General features: G+C 48.1%; 1 protein-coding gene across 1 annotated transcript in view; it reads right to left on the bottom strand.

Annotated features, from left to right (window-relative positions):
* The window catches only part of LOC117802802 (polypeptide N-acetylgalactosaminyltransferase 2-like), an 82349-nt gene extending 72068 nt beyond the window's left edge, over nucleotides 1–10281 (bottom strand). The window contains exon 1 of the mRNA XM_034663578.1: nucleotides 9782–10281. Coding sequence (XP_034519469.1) covers nucleotides 9782–9907 — 126 coding nt within the window. The 5' untranslated portion in view covers nucleotides 9908–10281. The remainder of the gene's footprint in view (nucleotides 1–9781) is intronic.
* Between the last annotated feature and the right edge of the window lie 8999 nt (nucleotides 10282–19280).

Genomic DNA, 19280 nt, shown 5'->3' on the forward strand with positions numbered 1-19280 from the left:
CTGGCTAACTCTACATAATGGCCAGGCTATATTAAGAGCCCAGAACCAAGAGCTTTGAGCACTTTCATTGTTTTTTTTTTTTTTATTTTAATGCTGCATCACCAAAGGTCTTGGTGGCACAGATGACTCTGAGGCAAATAGGCACAAATATCTCTGGGCCAAACACTAGACACTGTAAAAGTTTTAAGAACACCTAACCCAATATATTTCATGTGCATTTTCCCTTTTATCTATGCACAAGAGTGATATATGGAAAAATCAATGTCTAATTAAGTCTAAAAGAGCTCTTTAAATAAGTAGACAAATAAAAATGTTAACTGATAAAGAAACCATTGTGTCACAGTTCAATGCACAGTGTTTTTTTCCTTGCCTCGTGGTACATAAAATAATGGTTTCATGAATAATGGCATCTTAGATTTGATAAAAAGAGGTATATTCTACATGAAGGGGAAAGTCAGGGATTATCAAAAGTGAGCAGCAAGAAAAACAAGTGGGTGAGCTGATCGGCACAAGGGAACAGGGAAGGGCCCAGAGTGGGCAGAGGGGGAAGTGAAGAGAGAGGAAAAGAGGGTAAGCCTTGTGAAGGTCACAGAGCAAAAGCTCAAAATCTAGGTCAAGGGGAGAGCCCTTGAGGCGGAAAGTGCCAAGACAATGAGACGTGGAGGCGTCCCACGCTGGGCCGAGCAGCCCATCATCCAGGACAGCCCTGGACGTCCCTCCGCGCAAGAGTCGCCGCCACTTGCCACAGCCTGATGACAGAGTGCTTAGTTTATGGGCATCTCCCAAATGCAGACTCTAATTTACATCAGCTGCTCACTCTCTCCCGGGGGATTCAGCTACGATGGACCCCTCAAACGAAGTGTGTCATCTTTCTAGAGCAGCGCCCTTCCACGAAGAAAGAGTTCAGTCCCCACACTGGCCTCTGAAGAAGCAGAGACAAAGAAACCACCACTACTGTTCCTAAGTCTTTAAAATGACCTTTCCTTTGCCGCCATGCAAACGTTCCAGGTTGTATCCAGTAACACACTGGGGGCATCAGACGTAACCCCATAAAGTATCCAACAACCCCTCATAAATGCCACCATTTTCTCTGAAAAGCGCTGCACGCTCCCACTGGAGAACCAGGAGGACCTGTAATTTCCCACCGTTCCACCTCCCTACAACGGCTACAGGCAATGAAGTCACACGTCCACCTCGTTTCCCACAAACACTAGATTGCAGAGCCTCAACATAACCCACGTTGCCAAGAACGACCTCTCCAGAACCCGGGTATCATGCAGGCTTCTGACCTGTGGTTCCCTACAGGCTGGTTTTCCTGCAGGAATCAACAAGCCCCATCACCCATAGCAACTCACGGAGATGACATCACAGTGGAAATCCAGCGCTGGAGCAGGTGCACAGGGACCCTCGAGGATTCCTCATTAAATGAAAATATGCGTGGAAGGCACTCCATCAAGTGCAGTGTCATTTAATAGGGTGCTCAACAATGGACAATGGATGCTTACCCGGTCCGACTCAGCATTTCACAGAGATCAGCTTAGAAAGCAAGCAACGAGATTGTTCCATAAGCACATCCTACTGAGTGAACGAGCAAATTAACCTGCGGGCACCTAAAGCAGTCCCAGGTCTGAAGTGGGAGCCGGGGGCAGCGAGTATGCATACCATTCTCTCCAGGATGAGTACAACACATCACCCCAGACACCACTGGAACAAGAAGACCCAAGGTTTCCACATCACAGAGGAAATTTCACCTGTGACAAACCAAAGGCCTTTGGGAAAACCAGCTCCTTTATTTAGCAAAAGCCAGCAGAAGGAAGTATCACCGAAAGACAGGACACGGCTAAAAGCAGGGGCTGCGTGCGAAGCAGAGTGAGCCCCGAAGATCCACCTGCCTCCAGTCTTGGCTCAAACCTGCTCAAACCTCAGCTCCCCATCGAGCCGGAGGGACCACCACGGTAACACTACAACCCCCACCCCGTTTCCTGGGCCCCTTACGCTGCTGTGTGTCCCACGGCACTTAGCACCTATCTTCACACTACATCATTCACTTACCTGTCATGTTTTGGTGTAGCGACCCGACCCCCAGAATGAAAGTTCAATGAGTACAGGGATTTTGTCTGTTACATTTGCTGCCATATTCCCAAGGACCCATAGAGTGCCTGTCGCATAGCAGGGGTTGAAGAAATACTCATTGAAAGAATGAATGAAAGGGACCAGAGCCTGTCTGCATTTCTGCTCCTGCCAGAGGGCAGTGGAGGATGTCGTCTTCGGGCGGGCAGACGTCGGACAGATAAGAACACACAAAACCTCTCACGGCACAAAAGGTGAAAATGAAGAAAAGATGGACCGACACTACCATCAAAGCATGACTGAGCATGCTCCAAAATGCCTTCCAGGAATGTTGTGACACGGTGCAGCGGGACGAGCGCAGTGCCAAAAAGCACGGAAGGGAGCACGGGAAGCCCAGCTCCCAAGAGCAGGCCACGGGCCACGCTGCAGGCCAGCAGACACCTCCAGGCCCTACTCTAGGGACAAAGCCCCCTGCCTCCAGGAGCCCAAGGAGAGTCCTCCCAGCAGAGGACCCTGGGTCTGCCGTCCACCAGCTCTGCGACCTTGGGAAAGTGACTCACCCCCGTGCTTCAGGCTTCATCAGTAAGATGAGAGAACAAAAGGGCTATTATGGGGAGTCGCTGAGTTCATATCTATACAGCAGCATTAGGACTGGGCCTGACACACAATGGGTGCAAACAGTGCAAATGTTTATTTAATTAAAACCCTTACCCAGGGGTCCACCCCAGACCAGACAAAGAGGTCGTCCTATTCCACAAGGGTCTAACCATAAAGGTCACAGGGAGAAGAAAAAAAATCAAAGTTAACAGAGACACAGCAGTGGCTCTAAATGAGGGGGGACTCTGTCCTCCAGGCGACACTTGGCAGTTGTTACATACGGGGTGGAGACCAAGGAAGCCCCTAAAATCCGACCACGCACAGGGCAACTCTACACAACCAAGATGATCGGCTCAAAATGTCAACCAGGTCAAGACTGAGCAACCCTGATCTGGACGGGCCACTCCCCAAAAAGCCCCTTGACCCTGACAAAACACGTGTCCGTTTCTGCGCTCTGGGACTCCAGTAACTCTGTCCCGGCCGCGCACCATTCCTCCTCCCAAGGAGTCAGCAGGCAGGAAACAGCGAGCCCTGGCAGGATCGGGTGCCTGGCACTCGGGGCCTGGGAGACTCTGGGAGGGCAGAGGGGCAGGTGACAGTTGGCCAAGGCAGGCGGCCCAACAAAAGCTCAGTGAGCCACGGGGACAGGCCCGCGTCATGGCCCCAGACAGCCGCCCCTCAGCTGCTGCTGCACGACAGCCAGCTCCTGGAAGACACGGGGCACACGGCACAGAATTCCCAAAGCCTGGCAAAGCTGTTTCAATTCAGGCCCACGAGTGAGATTCTATGTGACCGTTTTTGGTTTCTTCAAGCCCAGCCCCAGTGAATCACTGCCTTCGACATTCCAGCACGCTAAGAAACCCCATGTGTACAAAATGCCATGTTTCCCGGGGCCATGATACTGCACCTGACAGAACGCAAAAAGACCAAGTGTCTCACCCTAGGCTGTAAGAGGCAGAGTGAGGCCAGGAACAGAGATCTACCTGCCTAGGGCACGGGGCCAAGGGCGAGGAGGATGTGCTCCGCCATGGAAGGCCTTGTTTGCTCCTTGAGTTTGTTTTTTTTATTTCCTAGAAATGGGCACATGGTCAGAAAGGAGAAAGGTGGAGGCGGCTCTCTCCAGTGGACAGGTAAACCAGACAGGCATTCCTGGTACCGTCCTCACCTGGAGTCAATCCTTCAGGTCAAGCACAAGGCCAAAGGCTAGAGAATCCTCGCGCCAGCTAAGAGACAAGGTCAAGTTCACCCTGAGGGCACAACACTTTCAATCTAATTCTTGAAGGAGGAGAGCCCAGCCTATCCTGAGGCCCACCCAGGAGGGTTTGCTCGTGGAAGTGCCAGGAGGTCCGCCTTCAAAAACTTCACCAATAAGGTAGTCTGGAGGCAAGGGTCCAAGACAACAGCAGGGGAACAAGGGTCCACAACAGCAACAGAGAAACAAACAGTCCCTCAAGGGAAAGGTGACCTTTCAGGTCAGAGAAGTGAAACCAGGCCAACACTTCCTTGAGTCCAAGTGGCACAGTGACAGGAGTGATACTCAACACACAGGTTCCAAAAGGCCCCTGCGGTGGCAGGTTTCAATTCTTTGGTTGCTGATCATGGAGGAGGGATCCGAAGGGAAGCGACCAGGACAGCTGGGGGCTGGGAGTTCCTTGGGGTCATGAGAGGGGCATTTATTTAACAACGAGTACGGAAGCATCCCCCTATTTTAATCTGTGTGGCATCACTGTATGGGTGTGTTTCCATCTGGACATCCACCCGGCTTATACATCTCAGCATCATCCATACGAACCTTCCAGAACAGGATTCACAAGGAGAAAAGCAGAAGAAGAAAAATGGGGAGTGCATTTGGCCAGGTTTGGCTATTTTCTCATCACACAAATTCTGCTGGGCCAGCTAGGAGACTTCGTAGATTTTTTTCCCCAGGAATACCCTGTGTCTTTCCTGGGATCTCAGCCAGAACCTCAAAGTCAACTCCTGCGTGTGCCTCGGTCTCTGCCCCAGGCGGCCTCACCCTCAACACCACCACCACCTCCTCCTCCTCTTCCTTCCACCAAGCCAACTGCCTCAGATTTGCTAGAAGGCAGGAGCACAGCGTTGCCTGCTTTGAAATCGACATCTTACAAAACTTACTTCCCGCTCCCCAAAGATCTGAAAAACATGAATGGCAGAAACAAGATATATGTATAAATAGATAGAAATGCGTATATGCCCATTTTCCTGACCACATCTCAATGACCTCTTCCTCTGTTCCAGAGAGGAAACCCACCACCATTAGGAGGTGCGATGGAGACGGCCTGAAGCCCACGCACAACCTTTACCAGTTGGGTCTCCCCAGCCCTACCTCCAGGTCAGACAGCCCGAGCACCCTGACCGTACTCTGTACTGGGTAGGGCGGCTTCTTTCTCATTTCTGCTAGCGGGTTGAGGGAAGCGCTCATTACTCCAGCACTGTTTATCGGTCACAATCTGTCTCCATTATGTTGGAGCACCCAGAGGCAGCCGCAACACAGCTCGGGAACAGGGAAACCTGATTTTCCTTAGAGAAAAGTTTATATTACAGTGCCACTCGTCAGATCCTCTAGCTATAGTGTCCCCCCCACTACTGCCCTCCCTACCCCAGCTTCAAACTGACACTCCAAGTGGGATTTCCTCAACCTGCAAACTGATTATAGGTGGCAAGGTGTAGTATGGGTCCCCTCCTGCGCATTCACCCGCTGACTCCCATCAGAGCATGTGGCAGCTCCATGTCCCACCTCAAACCAGTCGCACGAGGGCAGTCACAGCCATCTCCCCTCCTGCCCGGAGAGGCAAGGCCGCAGAGGCAGAGTAGGGGAGCCCAGATCCTAGGTGGGGGTGCACTGGGCCAGCTTCCTTGCCACAAGAAATCTCCACTTAGGGCCACGTTCACAGAGACACTCCCACTATTTACACAACCTGCAGAGAAAGGTGTGTCCTCCACCCCAGCTTTCCTGCTGTCTGCTCATAGGTGGGAAGCCCACTCCAACACCGCAGCTGGGCACCAGAGAGCTGGCAGGTCTGGACCACTTCCCCAAAAGGCGGTCCTTAACGTCATTCAAGGTTCTTTAGCACCAGCCCAAAAACACCGAACAAATCAATCTCAGAGGAATGGATGAAGGATAAAAGAAAAAATAAAAACATCAACGATTTTCCAGGGAGCAAGAAGACACTGTAGATTCCTGGTTCAATATATTTTCAAGGAGTATTTCATCTTTTACTTTTTCTTTATCCCCCCCAACCCCCAAAACCACTTACTCGGTGTCTACTATTTCTCAACACCTACTAATGGCATTGAGCCCACTGCCACAATGTGAAAATGATGACCCCCACCGTAAAGATGAGAAACAGAGGTCAGAGAGGTTCAGTAAATTAGTAAAGGTAACTAAACAGAAGGGGATAGAGAGCTAAGATCACTCAGTACCAATAAATGGATTCATGCTGTTCCTCTTCCTGTGACCGTCCACTATCCAGCTCAAAACACATGACTGTTTCCCTACGATCAACCAAATTAAGAACCAACAAGTCAGCCTGGCATGTGGAGCCGTCTCTCTACAGCCTAGTCCTCAACTCCTTCTCCAATTTCAAACCCTACTGTTCCCCTATACATGTCCCATGTCCCAGCCAAGGGGGTCCCTCATCATTCCCTCCTCCCCCCAAATGCCTCCTACAAGATCACCCCCAAAGTCCTCCACCCTCGAACCCCCAGAGCAGGGACTGCAGCATTGTGCCCACTCATCAAGGAAGGGCGGTGGAAAGCGAACGGGCTGCCCAGGCCCTCGGTCCTGTCCTTCAGCTAACGCTTTCCCTTCCCTCCCGAGGATACAAGCAGCACAGACAAGGGGTCTCAGGCTGGACACACTCTCTTTGAGGAGCAATCATTCTTCACACACTGGGAAACCCTTCCCTTTCCATCCTCAACAGCCACACTTTACCCAGAGGCAGGTTCACTGCAATAGAAATCCCTTCTTCTCTTCTACAGCTCCATCCACCGCCAACTTGCCAAGGCCTGGGGGGAACTTAACATGATTAAAATTTTAAAGCATTTAAGATGCTTAAAGGAAAGGCATCCTTGGAGTGCAAGTCATCAATTTAGGGGGAAGGAGCAAACTATGGGAAGAGTGGAGAGATCTAGACAAACGTAAATGACATAATTTCAAACAATATTATGCATAAACTGATTGACCGCACACCCCGAACCTCGGCACTGAGTCCCAAACGGTGTGGCAATGCCCCAACTGCTTTCGAGCACCTGCTCCTGTTCACTTTATTAGATCTGCAATGTGAGGTGAGTTGGCTTTCTGGGTTTTGCCACGTGGAGAATAACAGTCCTGAGATGAGTTATTTAACAGGCAGGGCACACAGTGACAAGCCCGGCCGGGGGTGCTGAAGCAGCAGAAACACCAGGCAGGCTCCCATCAGACAATCCCCCAAAGCCTAATACTGAAGCCTGGGACCCCGTGAAAAACGCCAGAACAGAGAGAAATCGGCTAAATACAGAACGAGAGCCTTGACTTATTATAGCATAGTAGGAAACAAGAGAAGAAACATTAATTACACTTGCATCTAAAAAACTATAGCTAGTATTTATATTCTGTCTTTACCTGCATACCACGTGATCTTTTTTATGTCCATACTTTGCAAGCTAAAAACAAAAACAAAAACGTACGTATTTCCTTTTATCATAAGGATGAACTAAATTTGAAGACTCTTAAGTCTTGAAATCCATGGAAACAATTCAGGAGGAAGGAAGACCATGCAGTTTTATACTCTAGATTTGGAAATTCAGGACGGCGGGGTTCTAGTCAGGCCCTCAAGAACAGTCTCACGGTTTCAACTTTTATACCAGGGTCTACAACACTAAGTTAATGAGTCTTACTGCGATTTCAAAAGCTATTGCATTTACACACCTCTTCCTCGACTGACAAATCACTAAACCATTCTAAGGGCTAGGATTAAATTTTATGGTTCGTTGACAGAAAGAATAGAATCCCAAATCACCAATCCATGTATAAATGTTCATTTCCCACACATTTTTTCCTACCTGATCTCTCTACCTTCCTATTGCCACTAGGTCACAAAGAGTTCTTGGATTTTTTTTTTTTTAAATTAAGGATACCACTTCAGAGGGACCCCTCAAAACCCAGCAGCTGAAGCCCACCAGTGAGAAGTCAGCCTCTCTGGATGCTAAGGCCACACTGTTGCTATTTCTAATCACATGTACTAATGAAAGTCCCAGATCCAAGGAAAGAGAAATACCAGTGTGGCTTACTTGTTTGTTTTTCTTTTGCATGAAAGGCAGAAGGCTTTGCCAGGTCCTACCGGCACACCAGGCCATGTGGACCTGCCAAGGCCCATTTTACTGCAAAGCAAAGTTTCGAAAATAATTCCAGTTTAACATGAGCATAGTTTTCAAAGGGCTGTACTGCTCCTACTGGATGCAAGGCTCTTTACCATTCAAGAATAAACAAGAGATTCAGCTACATATACAGCAGTTCCCTGCATTAAAAAAAGAAAGAAAAAATTGGGCTAAGAGCACACTGTTGGTTCAGAACTAAGCTAGGCCAATTCAGCACATGGAAAGACTTCTCATTTCTGCCCCCTCCAGATAAAGCAAACCCATGCAATTTCCCAAGACTCAAACAAGATACCTACCTCCATCTAACACCTTCAGGTGAGAATGAATGAATGAATGAATGAAACAAACCAACCAGGAGGGAAACCTCTGAAGCCCCCAAACCTCAGCGTTGACTTCACCGGTCTGACTTTAAGGCTAAAAAGTCTGTTCATCTACAGCCAGTCCCATTTGCCTTGTTCCAGAATACCATTCCCTAGTCCCAGCCCAACCCGTGGTCCACCTCCATGAACTCAGAATTTCCTGGGTTTGCGGTGACACTAAACGTCAGAGTAATGAGGGTTACAGGATTTTGGAAAAGATAACGCTGCTTTCAAAGCCTTTTCTCCACCAAACACCACAACCCCGCCAGCGGCATGTGCACAGCCAAAGCCCTCCGCTCCCAGTCGGCGCCCGGGCGCGGAACCCCGCCGTCGGGGCGTCTCCAGCCGCTCCATTTCCTCCCGAGCACTCCGGACTGTCCAGGTGGCTTACACGGTCCCCACGGCCTAACCACTCGGCCCTTGGGAGCCTGCTCAAAGCACACCCATAGAACAGGGACCATCCCCGCGTAACCGGGCAGACCGGGCAGCGGGGCTGGGTAAGGCACGCGCAGGGGGCCACGGCCGGGCAGTGCGGGCCGCCGGCCGGAGCGTAAAGCCGGGGCCGAGAGGGGAAGGTCGGGGGAGGGGGGGCGGGGATGCCCGTAGCGGGCCTCACTCCCAGCGCAGAGGCGCGCTGGCTCTCCGCTTACACCCGCCCAGGGAGTCCGTTCTATCCGGCGCGAAGCTGGCTGCATCGCCCCCACCCCGCCCCCAGAGGTAGAGGACAGAGAGAAAGGGGCAGAGAACCCGAGCTGCCCCCGACCACCACTCCCCGCCGCGGGGTGACAAGGGGGAAACGGGTGAGGATTTGCAGCGGCTTTCATCAAAGAGCTGAAAAGAAACTTGGACTCCTCTCTCCTGTACATGACACTTTGAAAAGGCAGCCGCCTCTCCTTCGTCTCCTCCCCACCCCCTTTTGTGTGTCCCAGCACCCCCACCACCAAACTTCCCACCGCAGGGGATGGGGCTCCCGGCGGCCGGACAAGACTCAACTTCAATTACGTGGAGCACAAGAGGGGGACGTCTACGGAGGGGGACGGGGAGCGACAAGAAAGGCGTCCGAGGTCCCCAACCCCGCGGGGCTGCCTCGGGTCGCCCTCTCCCGAGCCGGGCGAGCGCTGAGGGGCCAGGTGTGCCCCCTGCCCTGGAGAATCTGTTGGAGGCCCGGGGAGGGGAGCAGGGGCCCGAGCCGAGGTCCGGGCAAAGGAGAGCAGGAGGGGCGGGAGCCCCCCTCGGTGCCCGGCCGACCACGTCCGAGCAGAGGGTCTGCAGCCGGGCAGGGGGCGCGTCGGCGCGGGAGGGGCCGGCGGGGGAAGAGGAGTCAGGGGAGTCGGGGGCTTGGGAGGGGGGGCCGGGCCCGGGCAGGGCGCTCCACTCACCTTCCTGCCGGCGCTGCCGCCCGCGCCCGCGGCCAGCGCGGAGCCGCCCCCCGAGTACATGTAGTAGGCGATGCCCAGCACCCACAGGAAGGCGAAGCAGAGCAGCATCCGCGAGCGCCGCCGCATTCTCCCCTTTCGGCCGCCGGCCGCGGCCGCCGCTGCTCGCAAGTGCTGCCTGGGGCCGGCGCGGGCGGGGAGAGGGCCGGGGGAGGAGCGGAGGAAGGGGAAGGGCGCGGCGGCGGCTCCTCCTCCGGCGCCGGCTGCTGCTCGGCCGCGGCGAAAGCGGCGCGCGCCCGGCGCCCGAGCTCCGCCCCGGGCCGGGAGCGCGGCGCGGCAACCGAGCAGGAAGCGGTGGCCTCGGAGGCGGCGAGAGGGTCAGGGAGCAAAGGGCGACCAATCGGCGACGGCTGCGGGGGCCGGGGCGCGGGCCGGAGGAGGGGATTACCGCGTCTCCATGGCTGCAGCACGCGGGGTTCCGCCGGGAGGGCCTCCGCGGGACCGGCCTCGGCGCCGCCCCTCTCCGGCCGCCGCCCCGCCCCCTCTGCGTCCTCTCCGCCGCGGCCCCTTTGCCCCCGTGAGTGACAGGTGGCTGCCCGGGACCGGGCGGAGCGCGCGCACACGTGCGCACACACACGTGCACACGCACCCGGGACTCTGGCGGTCACTGCCGCCTAGCGCCGCCCCGCCGAGGCTGTCACCTCTTCGGTCCCGGGTCTTGGGGACCGCCTCAGACCCTTAATAGCCTCGCTCTTACTGGTCGGCCCACCTGAGTGTTTTGGTGCAAACCCGCCTCCTGGACCCGACTTTGTTGCTGCTCGCTGCACTTTTCTTACTAATCTCGCAACAAAACATACCTGATCCCCAGTTGTCAGTTTTATGTATTTATGTCAGAGGTGGGGGCCTACAGGTAGAATAAGAGAGGTCATGGGAATATTTTTCCGAGAATGGACAGCCCTGAATAGCAGGATTTTTTTTTGTTGTTATTTTATTTTGTTTTTAATAAACCCGAAAGAGGAAGAAGGGACGCAGTTTATTTTTTTTTTTCAATCTTTTCCTTTTAATTTGTTGCTTTCTTAAAAGAAGAAAGAGTTAACACATAAACATCTCAGGAAGACACATCTGTCTGGTAACAGAATCTGTGTAACCTTGACTATGCCCTTGCCACACGCAGTTTCCGGTGCTCCTAGGAAAGAAAGATAAGTTACTGGGCACTTAGTATTTCAAAAGTGATTTCAGGAGCTTCCAGTCTGAAGGATAATGGCAGCTGCCTAAATCTCAGTCTCCGCTCACATCTTCAACAAAATACAAACACCAACAAGACTTCAGCACTACTAGGAGAGGGAATGCCGTGAACTGAACTTCTAATTACTTCTTAAGTAGAAGAAAGAAAAGACCTCAAATTCCAGCAGAGCTCCCTCGGCTGTTGGCAAGGACTTAAGTGAAGTCTGGGCTTAACGCCTCTACAAAGAGAAAGTCCAACACCAAGAACTAAAACTGAACACAGGTCGGGTACTTGACAGGGAAGAGGTTTGAAAGAGAATGGGACAGGAGGTGGCAGCCTTGAAGAAGCCTTGCTTCTGGGAAAAGTCAAATAAATAAAGAAAGGGTAATGCCCTTTGGAGGCCTGGCAGTGAAGGGAAAAAAGGAAGTAAAAAGGGCAAATTAAAGATCCTAAAGAAAGAAAAGACAGCCAGTCCCTCCCCCAGATACTGTTATCTATTAAAAACTGCACTTCACTCTACAAGATAGAAGATAACATTCTCGAACTGGGAACCTTGTGTCAAAATTCCTAGTAACAGAATAACATCAAAAGAAAACAAAAAAGGAGTCACATTTCTCATGATGAAAAAATGAATCCTAGCATTTTCAGCTGATGAAAATACACACACACACACACACACACACACACACACACATAAAACCAGGAAGCAGGAGAAATTGCAACACCACACATCAAACTACCAAACTGACCAAAGCATCGTGTGTGTGGACATGTGCTCACACACATACATACGTGCATACATATAGACAACTACAATCAGAAATTCAAAAACTAAGAACAGACTAGACAAAAATTAGGAAGCAATGCAACAAAAATTGATCAAATTCAGGAAAGAAGTTGACAGAACTATCTGAGAAACAAAGAATAATGACAAAATTATTGTACAAAAATATCTCCCACGGGAGAATATACTCAAATAAAAATATGTAAAAGGACACTGAAGAATGGCAAGAAAATAATCAAGAAATTGAAAATAAGACAAAGAAAGAAGCAAAAGTGTTCAAAGAGAAGTGGTTGAAATGAAAGGAAAGAAGAACCAAACGACATATAACTGGACTCCTCAACGTGGAAACACCAGTGAAACAGAATTAGTATTAAAACTGTAATCTCAGATAGAATATTCAACTTAACTACATCATGATGAACAATGCTGTACGGCATGTTTGGAAGTTATTAAGAGAGTAAGCCCTAAGAGTTCTCATTACAAGGAAAACGACATTTTTTTTTCTTTTTGTATTTAGGTGAGGTGATGGATGTTAACTTTATTGTGGTCATCATTTTGCAATATATGTTAGTCGAGTCCTTATGCTGTACAACTTACACAATAATAAAGTTGAAACTGGGAGAGAGCTGTAATCCCAGAAAAGAATTTAGAAATAAGAAAAAAATTTAAATTGTATACCAAAAGTAACTTCCATGTACCCTGAAAAACTGTTCCGGAATAATCAACTCCAAAACATATCTTAGTAAAACTATTGGTATTTACAGGCATCCGGATCAAATGACTTACAGAAATCACAAATTTAGGCTGGCATCAGACTTCTTAAGAACAACGTACAAAACAAGGCAACAATGGAGCAGCATTTACAAGAAACTCAATGCAAGAAAATACCAGCCAAGGATTTTTGTGTGCAGCTATAAACAAACAGAAAGGAACTGAGTGCAAAAATTCAGAGACCATTATATCCCTTTCCTGGAAGGTGAGTTTTCCCCATCCAAGAGAAAACAAAGGAAAACCAACAAAATGACTGATGGAGAGCATTTATATATTTAATTGGTGGAAGAATAGTATGTACACATTATACTTTCTGGTAAAGTAAAACAGCAGCAACTAAAAGCAATTGAAGGAGAAGGGAAACAGAAAAGAAAATAGAATCAAACCATTGACTATTAAATAGGCAATAGATGGAAGTCAAAGGAGACCATATAAAATGTACAGCCAGAGTCAAAAGGTTAAGAAACAAAGGAACGAACTAAGGGTGATACAAAAATATGAAACTTGACCAAAAGCAAAATATATATATTCCCAAATATCAGAAACCCTATTCTAAAACCCTAAGAGAAAAAATTTTAAAACAGCAAAGAATACATACCAGATAGTGGGGGGGGGGGGGGGAAAGACCAGAGTAAGTATAGCATAATACACGTGGCAATTGTAAAAGAAAATAATATGACAGAGCTAAGACCAGACCATATCACAGTATCATTTACAAAAGGGCTTAATTTGCCTATTAAAAGATTTTCAAGGGATGCCTGGGTGTCTCAGTCAGTTGAGCATCCAACTTGATTTCAGCTCAGGTCATGATTCCAGGATCTTGGGATTGGGCCTGAGTCAAGCTACGGACTCAGCGGGAAGTCTGTTTGAGAATTCTCTCTCCCTCTCCCTCTGCTCCTTCCCCTGCTCATTATTTCTCTGTCTCTCTCAAATAAATAAATAAATCTTAAAAAACAAAGATTTTCAAATTTGTTTATGAAAGAATACCCAAATCTAGGGGCGCCTGGGTGGCTCAGTCAGTTGAGCGTCGGACTCTTGGTTTAGGCCCAGGTCATGATCTCAGGGTCCTGAGATGGAGCCCCAAGTCAGGCTCTGTGTTCAGCAGGCAGTCTGCCTGAGATTCTCTCCCTCTACCCCTCCCCCCTCAAAATAAATAAATAAACCTTTAAAAAAAAGGGGGGGGGGAGAAAACCCAAATCTAAAAAAAACAGGAGCTGTGATCACAGTATCAAAGTAGAACAGGCCGAAGAACATTGAAGAAGGACAATTTATAGCCAAAACTTCAAGTCTCAATGAAGGTATATCAATTGTGTATCAGTTAGGATTTGATCAGAGGAGTAAAACCATTATTAATGTTATAGAGTAAGGGACATATGATAGGGCTTAAACTTTGTACACTGTTGGGGGTAGAAAAAAGTCAATGGAAGTCTATTTCTGTTGTATGTGGCAACAGGTCTGAAGTGACTGTAACTTTCAGACCTGGCAGTCAAAAAAAAAAAATTGCTAGGTGTGGCAGCCTGAAGTCATTGAAGTCACTGAGCCTTGAGGATGTGAGGCGAAGGAAATAAGCCAGTCATAGAAAGATAAATACTATAAGACTCCACTGATACAAGGTACTTAGAGTAGTATAATTCCTAAATGTAGAGCTTCAGTTTGGGAAGATGAAAAAGTTCTGGAGATGGGTAGTGGTGATGGTTGCACAACAGTGTGAATGTACTTAGTGCCACAGAGCTACACACTTAAAAATGGTTCAAATGGTAAATTTATGTTATGTATATTTTACCTCAATTTGAAAAAAGGCATGACAGATTGGACAGAATTATTTCCATACTCATCATAGATAAAGGGGTAATATCCTAATATATAAGGAATTTAGACATTGAGATGGGCAAAATACATAAAAAAAACAATTCACAGTAAAGATCTTAAGAGTCCATAAACATGAAAAGATGTTAAACTTCACTCATAGTAGAGTTGCCAATTAACACTACAGAGAAACTATTTATCCCTCCCCCCTACAAATTGGCAAAAATTCAAAAGCTTGACAAAACACTATTGGCTAGACTATAAAAAAGAATAAGGAAGACTTCTGTGAACAGATATGGAGTGACTTCCAGGATATGTTATTAAATTAAAAAAGAAAACTGTGACAGAGTATATATTATATACTATTTGTTGTAAGAAATAAGGGAAAATAAGAAAACATACAAAAATCTGCTTTTTGGGGGGCAACACACACACAATAATGATATGCCAAAAAACAATGAAATGAGCTACCTATGAAGGGCAAGAGGATAAGGTAGGGGGAATAGAAGTGACACCTCCCTGAGCACACCTTTTTCCTAGGTTTGACTTTTGGAAACATGTTAATGTCCTCCAAAAAGTAAAATAAAATCAACAAGATGGGGGGGGGCTAAAAAAGTAATCCAAAGAGAAAGACCTGAACCCATCTATATTGCAAATGAATGACATAACCACACTGCGAGGGGGTAAAAGAACTAATATGCACACCTTTTACACAAAGCACTTGGGCTATACAACCTCAGCCTAGGGAATGAAAGAACGTCAAACAATTTTTAAACTCTTCTTTATGTGTTTTTCATAGTCTTATGGTGTGGCAATTAAACTATTTTATGCATATTGTGCAATTGAGCATATAAGAAAATGTATTGCTTTGGGGAGCTAGGATATTCACTGTGGAATAAGGGAGATATGATATGGAATGATCTATAATGTAAGACAAGGAAAGGGTAAGGAAGGCAAGGAAAATTCCTGTGTAGTAGATTTGGAATCAGAATTAGCAGTATGAGGTGTAAATATATACATATGTATCTATACATATACACACATGTGCATGTTTCCTAGATCTGTCCAGTGAGAAGATCCCAGAGCAATGACACCTCAATGGCAATGAGCACATCTCACAACCAGATCTTGGTTTCTAACACCATTCTTCATCATAAGAAGGTTTCCTTGGAGAGGTGATTGATTCAATGACCGGAGCCTAGAAGGTACCAATGAGCCTAGAAGATATTGTTGTAATGGAAAGTAAGAAACAGTGGTGGAAGAATGTTGAAACATCACAGGAGCCAGCTTGAAGGGCCCCTACTGGCTAAGTCTAGACATGTATGTATCAAAATAAATATTGAATAAATTAAGAATCTTTGAGTACATGCTGATAATAAATAGATAACCAAATGAAGGAGATGGGCGAGATCTTTGTTTCCATAGAATGCCAACTGATAGAGGTGAAGGGAAGGGTGAAATTGAAAATCACCATCTTGCCACCATCACAGTAGAGATTGGTTGGTGAAAGGGGAGTTTGATGAGAAGGAAGATATTTATAGTCTCTTCAAATATCTTTCAATAGGATGCTTATTCATTGCAGAGGGAACTGAGGTATAGAGGAGAAACTGGACAATACCTTGGCCAGGTGATCAAAATTAACATCACTCATGAGGGTCAGATGGATATCCTGTGTCTGCAGATAAGACATATCACTGTTTTGGTATTCTGGCCAGGGATTCATAACTTGAATCTACTAATGAATAAATACTAGGGGGGGGAAACAAAATTGAGGAAAAGTCTGTAAAATAACTGGTCTGTATTCTGCAGAAACATCACTGTTACAAAAGACAAGGAAAGGGCGAAGAAGTATTGCGGATTAGTGGACCTAATGAGACATGGTAACTAGATGCAATGCATGATCCTGTGTTGGGGACCAAAGAATGCTGTGGAGGACATGAATAGGACAATTAACAACACTGGACTATGGCCCATGGATTAGGAAACAGTATCGTGTTACATACTACAGAAACCTTAGCGTATCACACAGCATTGCACTTTCTGATGCCGATAACTGCACTATCATCACACAGGAAGATTCTCGTTCTCAGGAAATGCGAACTGAAGGATCAAAGGTTCGAGGGGCAAGATAGAACACAAGTTACTCTCAAAAGGTCAGAAGAAATAGACGCAGAGGATAATGCAACCAATATGGCAAAATATTAGAAAGTGGTGAGTCTAGGTAATGAATGAGAATTACCTTCTTCATTTTTCTGTAAGGGTGATATTATTGATATTGATATTGTTTTCTTTGAAAAGTAATTTAACTTACAGTGTGTGGACCCCGGTTATTAGTGTCATTTTGCAGGTTAGGGAAGGTGTAGAAGCCTGAAATCGTTTGGCTAAAGTTATTACAACCCCAGACTCTAAACTCCACTGCCTCTCTTTTCTCTAGGCAGCCAGCACACATGTAGCTCTTCTTTCCACTTCTTTTATTTTTGCTTCCTTCCCTACCGCACCTCTACTCAGACTTTCAGCCACTCGTGCATGGTTTCTGTATTTTTATAGGTAATGAGCTGAGTAGCAAAGTCTCCGTAAATGTTGACTTGCCCTTTATTCAGCCTCCGGCACCATATGGCACTGTGGCTGCCGTTTATCAATGTAATACTTTCACGCTGGAAGCCCTTAGGGCTTTTTTCTTGACTGTATAGTACAGTACGAACAGCTACATATTTGTAGCAACACATAAATACAGCTTAGATATTTCTCCTGCCAGTTCACTGCGCTGGTTACTGCTGTCAGAGATGTCAGGAGCCCTGTACAATTTAATGATACTTGTGTCTTTATACAATGGAAACTTTTTTAGAATCTGATAGCTCCATTTTCCTTTGCCTCGTATATTTGAATGAGGGCAAAATACCCAACTAAGAGAGAACAAAAAAAAAAAACCAAAAGTGTAACGCCTTCAATAGGACCAAAATATTAAACACTAAGATCGGATTCTCAGAACCCCCGCCCCCGCAATTTGAAATGTGTTTACACAGAGGCTTTTGTCAAAAGGGGAGATTAAAGAATGCTGCCCAGGTCCTGTCAGAGTCTCTGGACCCACCACAGGCTGGCTTTAATGGGAAGGGACACTGGAGTATAACACTTCCGTCCCTTGTGAGTCAAGGACTACTGTCCTTCAAAGGTGCCACTCTTAGTGACAGAAGCTCAAAGCCCGCACACTCCGTGAAGACCTGTGGTGACCACCTGCCACAATCTTCCCAGCGATTTCCTCCTCACTTGCATTGCGACTGAGAAATAATTCATCAATGTGATTTAAGTTAAGGAATTCAATTGCCCTAAAAATATAAACATTCATAATGTGCTTACTACATGCCAGGCACTGTTCCAAGCGCTGTTCGTGTATTATTTTATGCGATTATTATTAATCTTCCCAACAGCCTGATGAAGCAAATGCCGTTATTATTCCAGTTTCATACGGAGGCGCAACACTGTTACGTTTCTCGTCCAGGGCAGCTCCGAGGGCTGCAGAGCCTGGAAATGTGAGTGACAGGGAAACATTTGGCCACACCGCAGGCAAAATGGGTCACCTGGAGGGATAGGGCTGGGACCTGACAAAATTAGCACAGCAGGGGCTTGGGGGTGCTGGAGACCTTCTGGCTGGTGAGCTGGGTGCTGCTTCCCTGCTGTGTTGTGTGTGGGAAAGGTCATACACCTGTGATGTATGCACTTTCTATATGAAATTATACTTCAGTAAAGAAAAAACACATCAGGATGAAGAATCACTGACTTCCTTTCAGTCTCCGTAAGTGCTCGGTGAAACTCGCCCCACTCATCAGCCTCTGTCTGGAACCACCGCAGTATAGCTACTTCCTGTCACCGCTTCCCTTCCTTGCCTGCCCTGCAACCCACACGGCTGGAAACATCCCCAGAAACCTCCACACAGCCTCCGGGGCTTGTGGATGCGGAGCTCCTCGCCTCACATTAGGGGAATGTCAAGCCATTAAGGATGATGAACAGGCCACCGGGGCTGCTCGCACACCTGATTCTCGCTGTTCATCTCATGGATCATTCTGCCTGGGGCCTCGTCCCAGCCTCTCCAGTTCCAGAGGTGGGGAGGGGAGCTCCAGCTGGGTTGTCAGCGCCATAGTCCCTCACTCCCCATAGCTCTTTCCCCCTTTGAAATGCTTGGGTCGTAGGCCACAGGGGCCTGGGGGAAGAGGCTTGTTGGTGGCTTCGAAGTGACCCCCAGCCCCTCCAAGTCCTCCGTAGTAATTCCTGTTCTCTCTGGCAACGCTGTGTTGCCAGCTGGAAGGAGGTGTTCACGCTCCTGCCTCCCCCTAGACTCCCAGGAAACCTGTCCACCCGTGGCTGTGCCCCTAGCGCCCCCTGCAGTACCACCTCTGTCAATGCCCGTGAGCTGGAGAGCTGCCCCAGGATCAGGGGTCCAGGGTCAGGACAGCTGACGGCTGCCTGGCCCCTTGCCCTGCCCACATTCCCCAGGGATGACGAAGACCCAGCTCCTTTAGTTTTGGTACACTCTGGTATGATAGCCTTTCCCTCCCTGGGCCCCGGACGGTGAGAAGAACCCTCTGGATGGAGGGCAGATGCTTCCCTAACCTCAGATGCCTCTCCCCCTCCCCCCTGTGGATGAACTCCCTTCCTTCCTGATGAGCTTCCTCCTAGGAGGCCTCTCAGTTCATTGGGTAAGTGAATTCCCTGTGTGCCTGCCCCAGCAGTCACCCAGATAGATCTGGGTTCCAGGGTGAATATATCTCCAACTCAACTAGACTCCTGCTGTGGATTTCACAGTGTTTTCACACACACCATCCCGTCGAGTTCCTCCTGAGGCAGGTAGTACTCTGCCCATCTTGGAGGACGACCTGGGGCTCAGAGAATCCAGGTAAGTTATTCCAAACATTTCCCGGGCT

The sequence above is a fragment of the Ailuropoda melanoleuca genome, chromosome 6 (assembly GCF_002007445.2).
Source record: "Ailuropoda melanoleuca isolate Jingjing chromosome 6, ASM200744v2, whole genome shotgun sequence".
In the NCBI taxonomy this organism is placed as follows: Eukaryota; Metazoa; Chordata; class Mammalia; order Carnivora; family Ursidae; genus Ailuropoda; species Ailuropoda melanoleuca.